Source organism: Myodes glareolus, chromosome 11 (assembly GCF_982192425.1).
Source record: "Myodes glareolus chromosome 11, mMyoGla1.1, whole genome shotgun sequence".
In the NCBI taxonomy this organism is placed as follows: domain Eukaryota; kingdom Metazoa; phylum Chordata; class Mammalia; order Rodentia; family Cricetidae; genus Myodes; species Myodes glareolus.
The window spans coordinates 59,344,455-59,365,353 of record NC_142036.1 but is presented as its reverse complement, the minus strand read 5'-3'; the positions used below and the strand labels follow the sequence as shown (position 1 = coordinate 59,365,353).

The 20,899-nt window shown below is 35.3% G+C and overlaps 1 protein-coding gene across 2 annotated transcripts in view; it reads right to left on the bottom strand.

Moving 5' to 3' along the window:
• Window positions 1–20,899, bottom strand: part of Mdga2 (MAM domain containing glycosylphosphatidylinositol anchor 2) — a 762,902-nt gene that overhangs the window by 19,580 nt on the left and 722,423 nt on the right. For both annotated transcript variants that reach the window (XR_015004446.2, XM_048415642.3), the window contains exons 13-15: window positions 18,245–18,400; window positions 17,641–17,799; window positions 2,615–2,745 (exon numbers count right to left, since the gene is read on the bottom strand). Coding sequence is in view for 1 of the 2 variants with exons in the window: in XM_048415642.3 (XP_048271599.1) it covers window positions 2,615–2,745; window positions 17,641–17,799; window positions 18,245–18,400 (446 nt within the window). In the remaining variant the exon portion in view is untranslated. The remainder of the gene's footprint in view (window positions 1–2,614; window positions 2,746–17,640; window positions 17,800–18,244; window positions 18,401–20,899) is intronic.

Sequence of the window (20,899 nt, the reverse complement as noted above, 5' to 3'; positions counted from 1 at the left end):
TAGGGATGAAGAGGGAGGAGGAGGGGGAAGGGGGAGTGGGAGGGTGTTGGGAGGAGGGGCGGAAATGAAAACTTTCATAATTTAATAAACTTTAAAAAAAAATTCTCTAGTGGACACTGTATCCTGTATAAAATATAACTTGTATAGCTGTGACTTAACTAAAACCTAAGCTTGCCAATTATGTTATATTAATTACAAAAATATTTACTTTATTTGGTAAGATTTAGAAATTAGATTTCTCATGAAAATAGAATTTTACAAATTATCTTACAAGAAAGGACATTCTACAAGTAATTTATTTGTTTTATAACTTGAGTTTGTCTCTCTTTTTTTAGTTCTATGACTATTTGAATTTCTCTAAGATACTACTTAGGATGAGTATGTCTGTCACAGTTCTTAGTGATTGATTTTGTATGGTTTTACATACTTGACTTGATCATTTCAATATGTAAAACTTTCCTTGCTAATAACAATTATTCAGGCAGATTTTTGTTTGTTTGTTTGTTATGATTTTTGAACAGGGTTTCTCTGTGTAACAATCCTGGCTGTCCGGGGACTTGCTTTGCAGACCAGGTTGGTCTCGAACTCAATGAGATCTGCCTGCCTCTACCTCTCAAGTGCTGGGATTCAAGGCATGCACCACCACTGCCCAGCTTCAGGCAGTTTTCAGTAAGAGATATAATCGATGACACATCCATACCTGTCTCTTCAAAACTTCAGATAGGTAGGGTAATTCCAACAACTTCTCCATATCTTTAAAATCCCCCCTCCCAACCAGGCATTTTTAGTAACTTGTTTAAGTCAGAAGTAATCATATATGTTCCTGAATCTGATCTCTTTTCTTCTCTGTTTTTACAATATAAACCAATCCGTAGCTCAAGCATTATTCAACACTTTGTAAGCCAAATATTCTTAGTCAGTAATGCCTGCTTCCAAAATTCCAGTCATGAAAAGGTAAGTATATCCTGACGTCTCTCTCCTTCCTGTGTACCAGGTAGCTTCCAGCATCTTTTACAAGAATTTTATCAAATCTTATGCCTTCCAGTGTGACAGACAGAAAATTGGAGCTCACATATTTTTCAACTAATATCTAGAAAAGTAAAGGACTTTCCTGGAGGTACTAGATAGATGTTTAGTAAATTGATATAATGTCAGTAAAGGATTGACTTGATTATAATATTATCATAACTTAAATTCTTCTTGTATATGTATTTAATTTAATCATTGTGTTGACCAGGCAGCCCGTGTAGGAAGAAAATATGTAGAGAATATCAATATTTTAGAAAAATAATCTTCAGTGTCCAGACACACACACACACACACACACACACACACACACACACACACACACACTTTAATATTAGTTGAACACTGAATCCTGTTTTCCCAGGTTAAGTTTATTCCATTTTTTTCATTGTATTATCTTTCATAGATGTAAAATGATTCTGCTGCATTTGTAGGTATATGATTCCAAGTAGTTTTACTTAATTCCTTATACTCTGCTCTTGTGAAGAAATACAGTCATTTTATCAACTTGCTTAGGTTTAGAAGATTAACCTCTCAAAGAGTCATAATTTTACAAATTCTGAGAAAAGAGATTCTATCGAGGAAAATATTGTATAATTGGATCAGTTTGATTCTCTGTACCCTTAAATGTATGACATGTCATGTGTGCATGATATCATTAAGTGCACTTGAGTCTTTTCAAAATAAGGGTCAAACTATAGACTATATTAAATGTAAAGAGATTTTAAATATATTTTATCATTTTATAGAAATAAAAACATTTTGGTATATGTTAGCTAGAAATGTACTAAAATATAGGTGGGTATAAATATATATGTTGTTAATGTTACTTAAATCACAAATCTATGCTGCCAACGTTATTAAAATAGCTTGTAGGTATGTCATCCTTTACAGTTATTTTTAAGGTTTCTTATTTCACTTAAAAACCTCAAGTCATTAAATTTTTGGATGTCTTTGTAGATGATTTTTTGGTATTCAACTGAAGTCTAACTTCAAACAGAAAGAAAAATAATTTGTTTAAATTATGATTCTGATTGAGGTGACAGATTCATTTAAAACTGGATCAAGATTTATTCAACAAATTGGTATATTGATACTCAATTTTATTTGTGTGAAAATCTATATTACTTTCTATAGAGAACAAAATACACAAAATACATGCAAGTGATTCTATGAAAATAGATGACTTTACTGATACTTTGAGTTATTTTGTTTTGTTTCTGGATCAGGGTTTCTCTGTGTAGGGCTGGTTGTACTAGAGCATGTTTTGCCGACCAGGCTAGCCTCAAACTCAGAGATCTACTGCCTCTGCCTCCCAAATGCTGGGACTAAAGGCATATATACTGTGCCACACAATACCTTGAGTTTTGATAGATTGTTTTTCTATATGGTATTTCATGGAACATAATAAAGATACACTGTCTTCATAAAATAGTTTTTTAAACTGAAGAGAAACTAAAATAATGTGATTTTTATATGTCTTATCTAGAATTTCTGAGTATTACCGTCTTATTTGCTGCTTCTTCAAGATATGTGTTTAATGTTGCATGCAATTACATAGCAATCAATGAACAAAGGTGTTTCTTACCTGAAATGAAGTAATTGGATATATATTAACATGAGCCTCATTCCACCGTTGTCCTTTATTCCCACTTGAAGACCATAGAGGATTCTCTATTGTTGTCTGCCCTTTCAAACGTAGATAGACATTTAAAACACCTAAAATAACAATGGAATTTGATGTTGTATATTTGTGTCTGCTTCAAGTTTCTTTCTCCTCGACCAAACATTTATAAATACTGAAAATTAAATTCTGTAAAACATTCTAGTGTCTACTCCTCTCTTTCTGTTCTTATCTTGCTATCATGGTGTGATCTAGCGCTAACAATGTCCTATTTCCTAGAAACTAAATGATACCTTATATTGTTAAAATGGCTTTGCAGTCAAGGTTAAAGTTTTTGAGAAGGAAAGGCTGGCCTAGATTACCTCAGTAGGTTCTAAATGCAGTTACACATAATATTTGGACCAGAACCAAAAATATTTTGCTTCAAGAGAGAAGACAGGCTTGTGATGGATGTTATCTCTTATTGAAGATAGGGAATACATCTACAAGTCAAAGAATATGAGCTAGAAGAGGCAAGAGAATAGATTTTTCCCCAGAATCCCCAGAAGAATATTGTCATCTTGATTTTAACACCACAACGTTTGAGTACTTATTTTGCATTTTGTTTTCCAGAACTATAAGGTAAAATGCATCAATCTTATTTTAAGCCCAGTTTTTGTCATTTGCTATTTATTATGTTAGCAGTGGAGAGGCAACACAGTATTTACTCATGTACTAAATGGCCCACACACTAATTTGGCCTTCGTTTTGACTTGTATTATCATTTAGTATCTGTTTTATCTTTAAAATAAAATCAGATTTATTTTCATCTAAGTAGTATTTTCCATCTGAAAGTATTGAACATAAAATAGATAGCTTTTTTATTTCATCATTTAATGTGTCTAATTTTGTGTCTTGTACAGAAAAGTGAAAAGTAATGATGATAACAGAATTGATACAATACAATGTATGTTAGGGACCTGTGCATATAAGGAATTAATCTTCTCAGGAGCTCTATAAAGTACTTACTGCAATTATCCCACATTACAGATGAGAATAGTTATAGGGCTTAAGTGACTTTCCCTAAGTAATGTAACAAGAAAATAGCAGGGGCAGGCTTTAAACTCAGAGTTTAAATTTTATGTCTTTTGATGATGCTATCAATATTTGAATAGAGATCATTATGAACACCAACTGCATTGAAATGATATATTGCATTGCTATGTTGAACAGAGATCATGTTATAAGAATACATTTTACACAATAATAGATGAAACTTCTTTTGTCTTAAGGTCTATTCATTTAGTTTTATAGGAAAAATAATGTATGCCTTTTCATCTATAAACTTATGCAGATTTTTATTGTTCTACCTTCCTTATTGTTTTCATATACTACTTCAAGAATTTCTGTTTTCTTTTTAAATGTAATGAATATTTACAGATTTTTACACACAAATATTTTATCATTTAGAACTTTAATTTCTATACTGTTTCTAATGAGTCCACCCACTATCTAGCTACCTCCCACACTCTTTTATAACTTCTGTTTCTCCTCTTCGTATCTAGCTTCTGCTTTTTCTTCACTCCTTGTTCTATCATTCACCATTTTTGTTTCTTGAATTTCAAATTTTAATGTATATTAACAAAAACTGCAATGTACTGAAAGTTAAGTGCATCTTTTTCAACAGATATGCTCCTCTGTGTTCTGCCCCTAAGTCTCTTCCACTCTCCCACCCAGATATCTCTTATTCTTTCTTCCTCTCGGTCCTAAAATTCTTTGCCTTTGTCTGCAATGTAAAGCAATCCTGTAGCCTTTTCCCCCCAAGATCATGTTTACTACTTCTCTTTCATTTTTTCATATGGAAGCAAGACATAGTAATTTGGTTAAACTAAAAGAAAATTGATCTTGCTGCCATATTTGTAATTGGATTAGTTAAATATTAAGAATGATACTACTTTTTATATATGATCATTATAATTATAATTAACAGATAGTGAAGGCTATTAAACCTGTCAGAATTTGAGGTTTTAAGTTACTTTAGTGAAACACATATTTTTTTCCTTATTTATTTATTTAAAGAATTTCCACTTCCTCCCCTCCTCCCAATACCCTCCCGCTCCCCCCACTCCCTCTCCTCCTCCTTCACCCTTTCCAAGAGCAGTCAGGGTTTCCTGCCCTGTGGGAAATCCAAGTTCCTCCCCCGTCCCTCCAGGTCCAGGAAGGTGAGCATCCAAACAGGCCAGGGTCCCAAAAAGCCAGTCCATGCAGACGAAACAAGACCCAGTGCCATTGTCAATGGCTTCTCAGTCAGCCCCCATGTCGGCCACCTTCAGAGAATCCAGTTGGATCACATGCTCGTTCAGTCCCAGTCCAGCTGGCCTTGGTGAGCTCTCATTCGATCAGTCCCTTTGTATCAGTGGGTGAACGCACCCTTCGTGGACCTGACTAATAAGTGTTACAGACCAGATGTGAAATGCCCCACAATGGCTTCTATGCCAAGGGCTTAGTTTTCAGTGCAATGTTCAGAGTTATGCATTTCAGGAAGTGAATAATTGAACATTAGAATTTTGACCTAATATATGTTTATTTCTGTTATTTAATTATTGAATATATTTTATATGAAAAATATTTTTGCCTAAATCTAAACAGTAGCCATCTAAATCATATCAGAGTTAAAATTAACTTTAGAATAAACAAGATGGCTGTAATTAATTGTGGCTAGATTATATTTTAAAAGGAAAATACTTGTTTTATAAAAAGATAGTATAATTAGTTGAAAGATGGCTTCCACCTGTGTTAAAATTTAAACAATTTCTTACATAGGTGCCTGTAATTATCTTATTGTCTCCAAGAATAATACAAACTGCTTCTTAGCTGGTATAGTCTTGAGATAATGCCAAAAGTTCATAAATAAACAAAGACTCGACCCCTAGCATTTCCCATGTTTGTTCCTAAGACAGAACCTGCTGTCAAAAGATATCTATCCCTATTCCAGGTTACCTTGGTCAACAAAATTAGAACTTGTGCAACAGAATAAAGAAAGCTCCTTGGGAGCAGTTAGAGGCAGCAGAGCTGATTCAGCACGTTATTATATTATTACAGTAAAAATTTCAACATGCATATGATGGATTGTGTTAATACCCTTTAAAAGCATTTTTTTTTAATCCTCAGAGAGATGGTTTATGCTTGAGTAGGTATCAGATGTCAGGATATATGAACTTAGCCATCCCCAAGGATCTAATGTTATGTAATTCTATGCTAAAAGTTAGAAATAGTTAAATAAATCATAGATTTCTCTTCCTTGACTCCCAGCTGTCAAAGGCTAAATGACCTCAGTTGTTTTATATTACAGATAATGACTAAAATTCAGGATTCTTGTTTTGCAATATCCACAATTTATACTTAATATTATTTCATCTAAATTACCATATAAAACATAATTTTCATAAACATTATTTATTATCATGATTAGCTAGTTGCCATCTTTCTTTAAGTCTTCACATAATTGTCTCTTGATTATTTAACTATAAAATATATTAGATGTTTTAGAAAACAGCTTAATGACTCATCTTAAAATGTACATTTATCTTTACCATAGATACTTGCAATTGAAAAGTTTGTGTGAATTAACTTGTCCTTTGGCTTGTTCGAAGATCTGGCAATCAGTTACATATAGATAGCATTTTTATTATAATCAGTAACATAGATTCATTAATTGAAGTTTCACATCCTTTGAAAAGATGAGAATGCTGGAAAATTATCTGACTCTAGGCAAGATCTATGTATATTGAAAGGCAATTGTTAGCATCATTTGTTTTATGCACACATACAAAGTGAGAAATTAGGAAGTCGTTATTTCCTGCTTGAATAGAAATGGCTGCATCGATACTATTTTTCAACATGCCATTGCAACAATATCTTAAACCAAAATGTCAGGTCAATTTCTCCCATCATTATCATGCCTCTGGCATCTAGCTGAATTTATACCATAACATTTTTTCTGGTGGTACTCTGTTCGGGCCTTCTACCATGCTATTTCAGGTTCCTTATTTGCATCTTTTGACTCTTTAGCTCTAACTGTCCCCTGGAACAGTGTTCTCTATTCTCGCACCTTAGTGCCTTCTGATTCTCAGATACTGATCATTCTAACTCTACAGAGAAAGTTTTAAGTTAATGTGGCTGTCCTAGTGTTTATTGTTCACCCACAGTATAAACGTGTTATATATATGATTGAATATACGTTCTTTAATTTAGTAATTTATTATGTTAAATCCCTGAAAGCCATTTGATTAATAGGAAACATTTACCACAATTCTCTATTATCTTCTATAAAATTCTAAATAGGACTAAGCACCTGCCTCATGCAATTAGTCCTGATTAATTTGGTTAGTGAAAGAAGTAATCAAGAGCCAAAAAAAGTCTTCATTTTCAATAAAGTGAGTTTAAATGCTTGTTTCATTGGGTAAGAAGAAAAACCAGTTAAATTTTTTAACCATTATTTCTATTGATGAAAGGGTATTGTTTATCTACTGTAGATCACATACTCAACTTCGTTTAAATATACTGGGCTCTATTAAACACATCTAAGTGTTCAACTTCAGTGCATGCTAAAGAACTGGCTATGGGCGATGTACATTATATGCATATATGGAAATGTCATAACACATATAATTAATACAAAAATAACAATTTAAAAAATAATATATAAGAGGAAGATAATTTCAGAGATTGTTTGTGATTGTGAAACAAGTATTAAAAATAAATGCATTAGATGTTACTTGTAGTTTTTAATCAGAGTATCTGTGATAACTGTTTCTAGTAACATTTATACAGAAGAACGAAAAAAATAGATTCTACTCATATCTCCTACTCTAAATACTTATCATTTAAGAATGTAGTTTACTGAATGAATGTCATATGATGCTATCAATTTTAAATATAAATAGGTCTTTATTTAAGTCATTGACTTATTCTTAACCGATACCAGTTATTATCAAATTACCACAGTATAGTTGTTATTATTAATATTCCAATGAAGACTTTTTAGCATCCTCCTGTTGTAGTTCCTAAATAATTTAGAAAATGCAATAGTCAAGAAACTTAATTGAGAATTTACCAATGTAAAAATATTTTTCACTATTTCATTTATATTTTCAAAATTTGTGTCTGTCTGGTTGTCTGTATGTGCACCCTGATATGAAGCTGGACATAGAGGCATTGAATATCTTGACACTGGACTAGAGTCAATTCTGAGTGACCTGGTGGGGGTGTGCTAGGAACCCAACTCCAGCCATCTTAACCTCTGAGCCATCTCTCCAGCTGGAGAAAAATACTAAAATAGTATGTTTTACATGCATCCAATATATTTGTAATCATATACCTGTGCCCCATACAATTAAGAGAAATACTGTCTCTACCAAAACTGGAAAGAAAAGGCAGTCTCCAAAAACCATCTAAAATACAGTCACTTTTCACTGTTATCTGTACAAAGACACTTATATCACCATTTTAAAATATTTGAATTGCAGCATATCACATAGTTCAATACCGTTAATATCCACTTCATGTGAAAGAATAATTCAAGGTATTTTTTAAAGAGAAAGTTAATAAGACATTAACTCCATATCCTTAAATGCTATTTCTACATTAAGTTAAATCATCATAAGACAGCATATCTGAATCACAGCATTTCGGACACAATTTCATTTTCTTATGCATATGGATTATCAGTGTGTGTGCTTTTATTATATAAGCTGCTTGTGACACTACATCACATATGATAGTTTTCCCCATATTTTGTGTTACTTACCAGAGCCCTAGATGTAAATTCACTGGGGGACAATAATTAACTTATTATTTCCTTATTTGTACAATGCAAGAAGTTTTCTTGAACTATCTACCATTTCCTGTCTGCATTCCTTATACTTTTTCTTGTTATTCTTTTAATACAAATGAAAGGCAATGTAGCTACTTTAGGCCATTTTTTAAACCTACTAAGCACTTGTTGTTCTCAAGAATCACATATAAATACATCTTGCTTATTGTTCTCGGGAAGACTGCAAAGGGACATGCTTCAGTGTGACAAATGCAGGTATTTGCAGTAGGAGCAATGAAAACGAAGGGAGCAGAGAGGGCTGAAAAAAACACTGAAGATGTCCTTCAGTTGTAATCTAAAGTAAAATACAAATTTTGCAGATGGTTAAGAAAGAGAAAGTGTGTTAACTCTATCCCATAGCCTTAAAATATATTTAGTTGTAAATGAATATTGATTGTGTGCTTAATCTAATATTTCTACTCAGGATACCATGCCCTGGAAAGAGTCACTGATTCTGCAGCCCTCATGAAGCACAGTTCGGCAGGAAGAAGGTCAGAGGCTGTGATCTCCACAGAACCTCAAGTGTGTTGAATGTGACTAGAACAGACTGTCCTTGCTTGCACAGCCAAGTCTTCTGAGTGTGAAACAACATTGCCATCTACGAAGCTCTCATTCAAGAACTGCATAGTTGAGTTCCAAAATAAAGTTTTTAAAAATGTTTAATACTGTGTTAAGTATACAGTGTTGTGTTGGTCTGCAATATATCGGCACCCTCGTACACCAGAGCTACACGTTGGCTACTTGTGTGAGAAGCCATGGAGGGACAAGTTCTTGAGGCTTTTATGTTACAGGCTTTAAAGGATGAATTTCGTCGTGAGCCAGGGAGAGAGTGGAAATTAGGAATCTGAGTCTGTACTGGTTGCTTGAAGTCATAAGATTTTGACTGAGCTTCTCTTTCCTTGCTTGAGACACATTTCAGAGTCCCAGGACTTAGGGCCTCACTCCAGCCTCTCCACCTATCAAGTTTGACTCCATTTTGCTTTCTTCTAAAACTGTCCATTCTTGGAGTGTGCACTTCATATTTACTTTAGAGAGATGAGACTTTCACGTTGCCTGCTGTTCTTTTTTGCAGAAACGCATCAGAAGCCATGTTCTTACATAATTATTTTTTCTCACTTCAGTGGAATTGGAATTAACTCCCTTCTTTAGGGATAATTCTATTATTACGGCATTACATTCCTACCTTTTCATAAAAATTTCTTCCCCATGGACTTACAACATCTGTTAACTTTCCCTTCTCAAATCAGGTCCACTGTGTGCCCACATCTCTTTATTGTCATTTCTTCATCATTGCAGTTATTATAATCACAGAAGAATAACTAATTCATTAATTCTTTTTTTCCCTTTCATCTCTGTAACTTCACAGTGAAATAGGATTTTCAGAGGCAGAACCTTGTTTAATTATCAGGAAACTCAAAGGACTTATTCATAAATGTATTCTGTATTTTACCTCTAATTTTCTGGGACAGTGTGATGCTTCTAGCTCAAATTTTTTTTTATTTATCAAACTTCTACCATATTTAGTGATTTCCATGAAATAAAGTTTCTTTAGGACTTCAGGGGTTCCTTCAATTAATTAAGAATTAGCTCACTAAAAATTAGTTCATTAAAAAGTAGCTCACTAGGAGACACAGAAAAGGTTATATATGTACACACACATATAAATCATTATTAATATCTAAACATCACATTGTGATAATTAATTTTAGTTGTCAGTTTGACACCACTTAGAATCACCTGGAAAAAAGTCTCAGTGAGGGACTGTCTTGATCAGATTGGCCTGTAGGTGTGTCTATTAGGGGGTTATCTTAATGAAGTTAATTGATATGGGATGGCCCAGCCTACTGAGAGAGGACACTTGCTAAGCCAGGGATCCTAAACTCTATGGATAAGCGTAGTGAAACTGAACTGATTATAAGCAAAAAGAAAATCAGCATATATGGATTTTTTTTCTCTCTGCTCAATATTGTGGATGTCATGTGACCAGCTGTCTCAAGATTCTGCTCTTATAACTTCCTCACAGGGCTGGAAAATAATCTAAAATTGTGAACTAAAATAAGTCCTATCTTCCTGCAATGAGTTTGTCAGGGTGTCTTATCCCAGTAACAGAAATCAAGCTATCTACATACATCATCTACATACATGTTAACCTTTAAACCACAGCAGATCGGGTGTTTGATTGGAAAATACTTTTCTCAGCCAATTTTGATAAAGCATCTAACAAACCTACAATTGTACCAGTCTGGCAGACAGCCTTTAAATTGTACCTCTAAGCTAAACCTAATATGAATATTCTTCGCAATTGTCTTTTCTGGGGTAGGGGCTTAGTTATGATAATTAAAATAAATCGAGACAATGTAAAGCCATTTCGGTGAATACTTTATAAATGTTTTTAGCATTCATTTGCTTTCTCTGTTATCTATTACTTGCTTTGAAGGAAACCAGTTCAGTAGAGATAGATATTCACACTCCAAAACTCAAAGGCATCCTCTGGATAACAGTCAGCAAAACATTAGCATCCTAAGGTCTGAAGGCAACATATAATTGACAATTTAATGAGGTTCCTCCCAAATTGACTCTTGAAATTAGACTGGCTTCCTTTCTTGCTCTTTTCTTTTTTAACTTTGGAGCTTGATCTAGAACTAGCTCTTGTAGACCTGGCTGGCTTCAAACTAACAGAGATCCATCTGCCTGCTCTGCCTCCTGAGTGCTGGGATTAAAGCCATGTACCACCACCACCTGGCTCCTTTCTTGTTAGACTAATAACAACATCAAAAAATGATACTGACCCAGGAAAACTATGGGCATTCTCATGATTCGCAGACACCATGAGAAAATAGTTCAGCTTAAATCACAGTTTTTTTTAAAGAGGTTGTAAATTAATCATGCAGCAATGGCTAAACATAACATATCAGATTTTACTTAAGTGGATCTCTTTATTTTTGTATTGTTAGAAACTGCTGATTCCCAATATGTTACCTGTTAGCCAGTTAAGATTGCAAGACTTCATCACAATTAATCAAAACATAGTAAATGAAATTGGGATATGACACATTCAGAAAAAAACTCATTTTGGAATCATATTTTTAAAAGGAATCTACACAACTATTAATATTATTTGCAAAATGAGTCACTGTAGTTCTATTAAGTTTACAGATAGATGGGGGTCTGAGTTAACGTACCAAGATAGTAAGCATACCTCAAAGATGATGCAGCTTCAATTCTAGATCATTCCAATAAAGCAAATGACAACACACAGAGTGTAGGTCTTTTATCTTGCTTTCCCAAAGTACATGAAGTTTATGTTTATATTATTTTCTAGTTTATAACACATGTAATACATTTTTGCCTGTGAAGTATGCCTTAATTAAATTAAATCTATCTCTTAATTAAAATGCTTTATTGCTAAAGTACACTAACAATCACCAGCCTTCATAGAAACTTTTGCTGCCACAAGGCCCTATCTTAATGCTGATGGCTATTAATTGATTAGTATGGTAGTTTTAGAAGGTTGGGTGGTAAAGTCAATGTCTTAAAGCAGATGGCAGCAAAGTTTGCCACAATGTTTGATGTTTTCTTTAGCAAAGGATTTCTGGGCAGAAAGCAAGGCTATTAGATATCACTTGACTCACAGTAGACTCTTCTCAAAAATTAACATCAATCCAAGCAAACCTTATCACCGTTTTATTGACTAAGCTTAAGACACGGATTGCTTATGTTCTTTGTTGTCATTTCAACATTCTTCAGAGCCTCTTCAGCAATAGAATGGTATAGTCCACCTAATAAACTAATTTCTGTGAGGCAGTGACTCCTGTGGAAGAAGTCACATATCTGGAATCCTTTCCAGAACTTCAATTGACTGTGAGCGTCGGACAAAATGTAGTCTGGCAGCTGAAGACTTATGAAACAATTATTCCTAGGCACCAAGTTTGCATTTTTTTCATGCCCTCTAGAATGGATGTATAAATACATATACAGTGGACAGAAAATTACCTTTCACTATCAGCTCTTGGCTGGACAGGTGCATTGTCATTGAGCAGTAATTCTATCAAAGGACTATCTTTTCTTTTTATAGTTGACCCCTATTGTGAGTTTAAAAACTTCCACAAACTATTTTCTAAACACATCTGCTACCACTCAGCATTTCTTAATCCATTTATGGAACATAGGGACAGGAAATTTAAAATTCATAACATCCCTAGGAATCTCAGGATGGTATGTGACCCTTGGCTTCAGTGTGAAGTCGCCAGCTGTATTAATCCTTTTGTCCTAATGTGGGTGTTAGTCTGACCTTTGAATTCAGGTGCTAAATTAACCTCTCTAGCTATGAAAGTCCTTCATGCTTTTTTCCTCTGTAGAACCCTGCGTGCTCCACATTGAAAGTTTGCTGTTCAATGTACTCATCGTCCTTTCTCACTTTCTAAAAAAATCCTCTGAAACCCACGCTGCCATTTTTACACCAGCACCAGTTTCACGCTGAACTATGATTTTTGTCATTGTGCTACGGGGACAGTTTCCTACCTTAAATCTCATGACTCCAACACTTTCAAAATCTTTTTACTGGTTCCTTACATGCTCTTAGTCATTATAGAGTTGTAAAGAATTAAAGTCTTATTCTGTGTTACTCTTTGACCTAACAGGTTGCTGTACCTGGTTTGATCTAAGGGACCCTTTCATGTTTCTTTGCATCAGCACTAAGCCCAGTTTGTTTACATGGCATTTGTAAGCTCATGAAGCAGAACTTTTGATGTCTCCAGGGGCTTTTTCTTTCTGCATTGATAACGTGGTAGTGGTTTGCTTCAACAAGCTCAGCACAGTGTAACCTACCTGAGCTCTTTTCATGCCTTCCTCTCTAGGCTCTCTCACTTCTAATTCTGGTAAAAAGCAAGAGGCACGAGAACCTTTCACTTGAACATTTACAGGCCACTTTAGGGTTATTGATTGACCTATATCCAATGAGTCTGGACTTGTGGCCTAAGGAAGCTAGAGGAGAGGAACAGATAGCAGACGAACAGCCTGCCAAAGTAGCAGGCAGGGCACCATCTTTGGGAGCATCGTTTCTGATGACTTCAAATAGAATAGTTTCATCAAAGACAATGGACCATGGATTACAATAAGATAAGAAAATTGTATAACTTATTGTATAACTGATACAATAAGACTAAGAAAATCTCAAATATTTTGATTGTTAGCAAATATTCAACGCAAGCAGAAGGACTGATGGAATTCCTGCAGTAGGACAATAGGACTCAGAAATGTGCAGAATGTACTTGAAAAGAAAGACCCCTTCCCCTGATCCTTTTGCCAACACTACTAACTGATCAGAATTTCAAAGATTTGGTGAATTTAGAATGTTGCAAGCTCACAGACAAATCATCTTGGAACATCTTCACCACTACTCTTAATAGTCACTTATTGCCTTCCTCTTACATGACCTAATGTCTTACAGCAATCAGATCAGTCCCTGGGTATGTATGGACAGAAACCTAGTCTATAAGTGACTGAAGGGTCAACAGTTGCTGTCAGAGGGTGTCTGAGGCCAAGAGACAAGACTTCCCTGCTTTGTCTAAGCCCACCATTTAATATTTCTATAAATGTTTTAAAAAGTACTTTGATTTGTCCTGTTACTAGAAAGGCATCATCAAACTGTCATGGCTTTGGGACAGGAATATGGAAAAATCTAAATCTGTTTTCCTGGGCCAGTGTCACTCATATTGATCCCAGAATAAACAACATCTCTTTGAGGGGAGAACTGTGTGGTTATATCAACATAAACTCAATTCAGGGTTGCCCAAACTTTCCATTTCTAAATAATGCAGTATCTGTGAGATTCAAAAAAGAAAATATAATAAAACCAGACATGCCTACATTACATCTATCTTTAATTTAATGAACAGCCTGGGACAAGTATATGTACTTAAAATATTAGCAATTTTTGTGCCTGTTCTCTGCTTAGAAGTCACACGTATTAAACCTGGAACGTAACCTGCTACTTTTGAGATCAGATTAAACTGAAAAATGACAACAAGCTCAAATCATAAAAATTTACTCAGAAAAAAAAAACAATGCCACTGATAATTTGAATAAGACAGGCGGAAACACTGATGACTATTTGCTAAGAGTGAAGGGAAAGAGGTGGAAGTTAGATGTTTGTCAGAAGCAATTTGCATCCCATAAACATATAGACAATTTAAAATGGAATCACAAAGGTGCTGGTTTCACGAATCAAGTGCATATACATTTTGTCAGGTATATATATATATACATATACATATACATATATATATCTTAGTATTATATATACATATATACTTGATTTTTTATATGTTTCTAAATAAATTATGAAAGGCTAAAGGAAGTTTTAAAAATATATTTTAAAATGATAGTAAGTAAAATAGACAAGGTAAACTGAAAACAAAAATTATATCTGAGCTAATTCCACTCAATATTTTCCAATAAATAAATAAATAAACAATAAATAAGGGGAGTAAGAATTTTGAGATAAATCATTCATTTCACAGTTAATATAGTGTAAGACCATGGTCACTCACCCCAAATCTCTCATAGCACCTTTTCTGTCTCTGTTCCATACCCCAATGATATTAGCATCCTTGTAGTATTGACTTCCATAGTCAAAAACTCTGGCTTTTGATCGGTAGTGTCTGTGATAAATCACTGTGACTACCAACTGACTGTCACATACTTAGCCTGACTTTCATGACCCTCTAGTAAGTCTTCCTGCAGAGCAGGGGCTGGGTTCAGCTTCCTAGGTTGAATTATGCCTTCACTCTCAGCTGTGTGTTGGGCATAGTAACTAAAGCTCTGTATTTCAGCGTTTTTATCTGAGATAGAAAGTAATTATCTTAACAAGTCCAAATGCTTATTGTGAAAATTAAAAGAAATAACAACAAAGTGCCCTCTACCACAGCTATTTGAGTATTGAATGAACAGGGGACTATTATCTACTACATCAGAGAGGATGGTGATTATGGTCTTATAAATCCAAACTAGAGCTTCCAAAGACAGAAATTATTGTTCCCATTTTGCATATGAGGGGGCTAAGAGCATGCATTCAAAGTGATTTCTGCAAAGTCTTAAGGTGACTGTGTGCTTCTACCATAGTATCCTTTGTATGTATTGTGTTTCGGGTTGTGGCCCTTTTCATTTTTCTTGCTATCTACGCAGGCTTGTCACTTGTTGCTGTACTGAGAAGAACACGCGTGTACTTCTGACATGAGAGTGAGTGAACAGCATGGTTGATCCACCCACGCTAACCTCATGAGGTTCAGCTCTCTTCACTGTAAACACTGGGCCATGATGCTCACTTTTACAGGGAGAGTAGCAGCTTAAACAATATGGCAGCTGGTATTGTTGGACTAGAAGTCCAAACGTCAGGGAGGAGTTGCTCCAGACATCACTCCCATAACCACAATTAATGCAAAAGCAAGAGGATTTTTATTCTGTCATGACAGGGCCCTTCAGGTTCGGGATATGAAGGATATCCGATAGCTATTACAGTCCATCTTTTAAAGCAAAAAGCCACAGACACAAGGGGAGAACCTGTAGGTTGTTTTCCAAATTATTGGATTGGCTTATTTAAAAGGTCACTAGCAGTGATTGGTCTATTCCAGGGCAGGAGAATAGCTGCGTGGTCAGGTGAGATAAGGGGGAACATCTATGGGCCATCCTGACCTTGTTCCAGTGACTAAATCAATACATCAGGAACTGAGTCAACATCTGTGAGTTGTCTTTGCCTTAATTCCCAGAATGGAGTTATGTTTGAAGATTATTCACAAGGACACAGGAGGATAAGCAGTCCAGCATGTGTGTGTGTATGTGTGTGTGTGTGTGTGTGTGTGTGTGTGTGTGTGTGTGTGTGGCGGGGGGGGGCGACTGTCCCGTTTACAAGAGAGAGTGAGTGTAAAGTTTTAGAAAAATGTCTTAGGGTTGAGGGGGCATACAAATGCATTTAGAGTCTTTCAGTATATGCACTATGTGACTAGTTTAGTAGTTTATGCCAGTACATGTTTACATTGTTTCTGTTAGTTCGTATCAAGAGTGTAGGGTCACCCTTGTTTTCACAATTGGCCAGTGTGTTAGTTTTACCTTACTACTCACAAGGGACTGTCGTCCTTTGTGTATAAGCACCACCTCATTTCTCTCCTTGGTACAGATGTGTAATCCTTTGATTAAGCTCTGTTGGACTAGACATGTTTTATTTACTTCTCGGGACTGTGTCTTAGTTTAGGGAGGTGGTAAATGTATAGTTCTAGTATAGTATATGATACCGACAGCCATGGTAAACACAGGGCCACAATTTTGTATAGCAATAGGTTGCAAATATAATTATTTTCTGTTTTTAACATAAAAATTATAGGTTCATATCATTTCAAGACCTATACTTCCAACATATGCAGATCAGTATATCTGTCTTCTGTGCTGACTGTATTGTCCAATTGTTATTTTTTTTAACAAATTGGGTGCTCAGTTTTTTTTGGACTTCAGCATTGGATACTACAAACTGTAAATGTGGATAATCTTTGGTCCCACTGAGGGGTGTCAAGTTCATATGTTGCTGCATGGTATGGTACTCTTTTTTAACAGAGTTGCATCATGACTTACGGTAAGTTTCATGACTGCTGTGTGAAATATCAAAAGGTAGATGCCCTCAGTTTTGTAGTCCCTCTAAGCCTCTGATATTCTTCAATCTAGTTAGTTTATTGTATATACATTTAAAATAATCATAACACTATTATGGGTGGTGCTAAAAGTTCTTGTCTGAGCGACAATATTCCTTTTAATCATCATTAATATACATTGAGAGATTATTCAAACTTCGGAAAGAAACAAAGCCTAAATTACGTCATACCAGTTTCACAGAAGAGCATGTGAAGAGTATAATTTTTGATGGGCGGCCTGACTCAGGATCCAGAGAGACAATGTTACTCAGAGTCTGCAGGCTCTTGTCTGAGTGTCCCAGTTGTGTGATGGGAGGACACCTGCGGGGTCTTGCCTAGCATTTGTAGGCAAGTCATGAAACCTAATTATCATATTCTCGGACTAAAGCTGCCTTCCTGGAGTGAGTGAAGCTTCACTGGGATCGGCAAACAGACAGTAGAACACTTTATTATCTTACCTATATGTTGCCCATACATGTGGTAGAAGAAACTGAAACAATACGCAGTGTTTGTGGGTCCATATGGATTTTTGGGAGCTATGCTGAATACAGGGCTGAGAAGTCGAGCCTTTTCACCTTCTAGTCTGGGTCGTGATGTCTCAATGTACATATAAAAACCTGGAAGTCGGAGAAGCCAGTGTTGAAGCACATTCTTATGAAGTAACATAAGTTATCCTCGTGACATTTCAGAGCTTGGATCCATAGTGAAAGTTGATAACATGGTTTACATCTCATTAATAAAATCTGCATAGTTACATATAATTAATCACTTTCACAGAAAAAAAAAACACATAAAGATCTGAGAGAAATGATAATTTTAGAGATGAATTAGTACAAAATAAAAGGTAGTACTCTGATCTTTCAACTACATTTATCACTAAGATGTGAAAAAATATTAATAACCACAAACCTTGGAAATATCTGAATTGCTGTTAGTATGCGCAAGATATAAAAATTTACTCTATGATTCTCAAATACATAGCTCATGACACACTAGTATTTCTTGTTCAAAACATTTCCAGCTCTCCAGTTGCTGTGCACACAACTCTGGAAACCCTCCTACCTTCTTTGGAACCACTGCGATCTGCATTGGGCCCCGTGTTAGGAGTGTATTTTGTATTTCTTGTCGCAGTACTTTGTTTTGTCCAGTCAAAATTATCAGTATCATCTTGGGTGAACAAACAAATATTACCATCTTCAAATCCACAGTGAAACTCTCCTGTTAATAGATTTTAATTAAAATAATAAATATTAATTAAATAGAGCATTGCAACATTTTATTAGAAAAATTTCAAATATTACAATGTAATAATAGCATAGTAATGATATCCCAGCCTTAATGGCACAATTATCACTAAATATAGAACTATTATAATTTTGTTGTAAAAGAGTAATGATTTTATTAGCTTATTTTAATTTTACAAAGTAATGGGTTGCCTTCCGGCATTTCCATACGAACATACAATGAATGCCTTTTGATCATATCACTCCCATCCCCGAATATCTACCATCCTTTTTCTACTTTTCTCTTTCATGTTTCCTATAAGCCCCCTTTAAGAGTAATACCTTAGTTTACGTTAAATCAATATCTTACTATATAATTAAGGCCCAAATCTTTTGTTTAGAACCAACTAGGTAACTCAAAATAATACAACAATTCATGTTTGACTTTTTCCTGGAGAATTTTTTAACTTTTTTTTAATGCATTGAAACAGTTGAGGCAGAAGTGTCGATTAGGAAAGAAACTTTCTGAAAGAGAAGGGTTGGAACAGACTCATAATCTCAGCACCAAGGAAGCTGTGGTAGAAGGACCAACATGACTTAAAGTGTACAGTAAATCCCAAGCCGGCCTTTATTACAGACAAGACCTTGTCTTAAGAAACAAAAGAAAACGAGACTTTGGAGGTCACATGATAGCATCTTAAACATGTACACCTGGAGCGTGTAATTTTTTATGCCCTCTCCTCTAGAAATGTTCTTCTACACACACATCTGTGAAGCTGTACGTTTGCTTAGGGCAATGCGACAGCAAATTGCTTTTAAAACAGTCATCATTCATGCTTGAGTTGAATGTGGGTCTGCCAGATGTGAAGATCCTCTTGAGGTGAATTTTATAAAATAACTTTATGTAGACCCCAAGGAAGGACTGGGAGCTTTCGATGCTTGCCATATGCTGAGTTAAGAGAGGGACTTTTTCAACTTGTCATTAAATATGGGTGGTGGTAATTCTTTTATCTATCTATCTATCTATCTATCTATCTATCTATCTATCTATCTATCTATCTATCATCTATCTAACTATCCATCTATCTATCTATCTATTTATTTTTGATTTATTTTTGTCTTTCGAGACAAGAGTTTCTCTGTAGTTTTAGAATCTGTCCTGGAACTAGTTTTTGTACTCCAGGCTGGCTTTGAAATCACAAAGATCCACCTGCCTTTGCCTCCCAAGTGCTGGAATTAAAGGCGTGCCCCACCACTGCTGGGCTGGGTGGTGGTAATTCTACAACAGAAGATTATCTTACAAGAATTTGCCCTGCTTCAACAAGTGTATACACAGATGATCTGGTTTATTCCATCAGAAACACGAGCTGCATGCACCAATTGAAAAAATATAAAATGTGGTGTATATTCTTCCACTCAATAAAGTAAGGACTCTGCAAAATCTCCACTCTTCACTGTGAGTTTCTCAAAAGAGGAAACTTTGGTTCAGTCAGCTTTGCTTACCAAAAGCAAAATGCACACAGAATCCAGCTTCACTGAAGTTCACAAAGAAAGAAACATCCAGACTCGACCAGTGGAATCCCTAGTACCCTTGCAAAGGGGTAGATCCGTTAGGCATCCTCAGGAAGAGGGAACTTGATTCCCATCATATACCCTAGTTAAGTGAAGTCTTTTTCTTTACAATTAAGGAATAAGTTTTTGTCAGATTAAATAGTTACTATGTGTCTGTATATTTATTTGTATTCCATACAGATGGATATGTTCTAGAAAGACAATATTCTACAATAAAATATTTTATTTTAAAAAACATTTTTATCTGTGTGTGCATGTATGTGTGTGTCCATCTTTCTCTCTCTTTCTCTCTCTCTCTCTCTGTATCTCTGTCTCTCTCTCTCTCTCTCTCTGTGTGTGTGTGTGTGTGTTAGTGTGTGTATACCTTCAGTATGGTGGTTCTCATGGAAGCCAGAGGAGCTGGAAACGAGGTAGTTGTGAGCTACCTAAAATAGGTGCAGGGAATTGTACTCAGCTCCTTTGGTAGAGCAGTAATTGTTCTTAACCACCATACCATTTCTCCAGCCCAACAATGACATCTTCCAGGCACATATTTCTGGTACTGATTTTATATGAAGGAAGACAGGATCTTAGGATGCTAGCAGTCAAAAGTATAACATTTGTGACAGTAGTGTGGCAATATGCATGTGACTTTCTCCTGATGTCTTTTAGGAACAATGCATAGTTTCTTTGATTGTGAGTTTTGATCCCAAAGGAGACTGTTCTGAAATGTCTTCAGCTGTTTAGTGTCATATTTTACTTATGAACAAAAAGAGGTCAAAGAAAAAAATGGTAAGATGTAGTTCAGAATTCTTGCAGAAACTTATGCTATATGTTTTTAAATTAAGTACAATGGGGCTAGAGAGAGGCTCAGCAGTTAAGATCACTGGCTGTTTTTCCAGGGGACCCAGTTTGGTTTCCAGCTCCCATATGGCTGCTCACA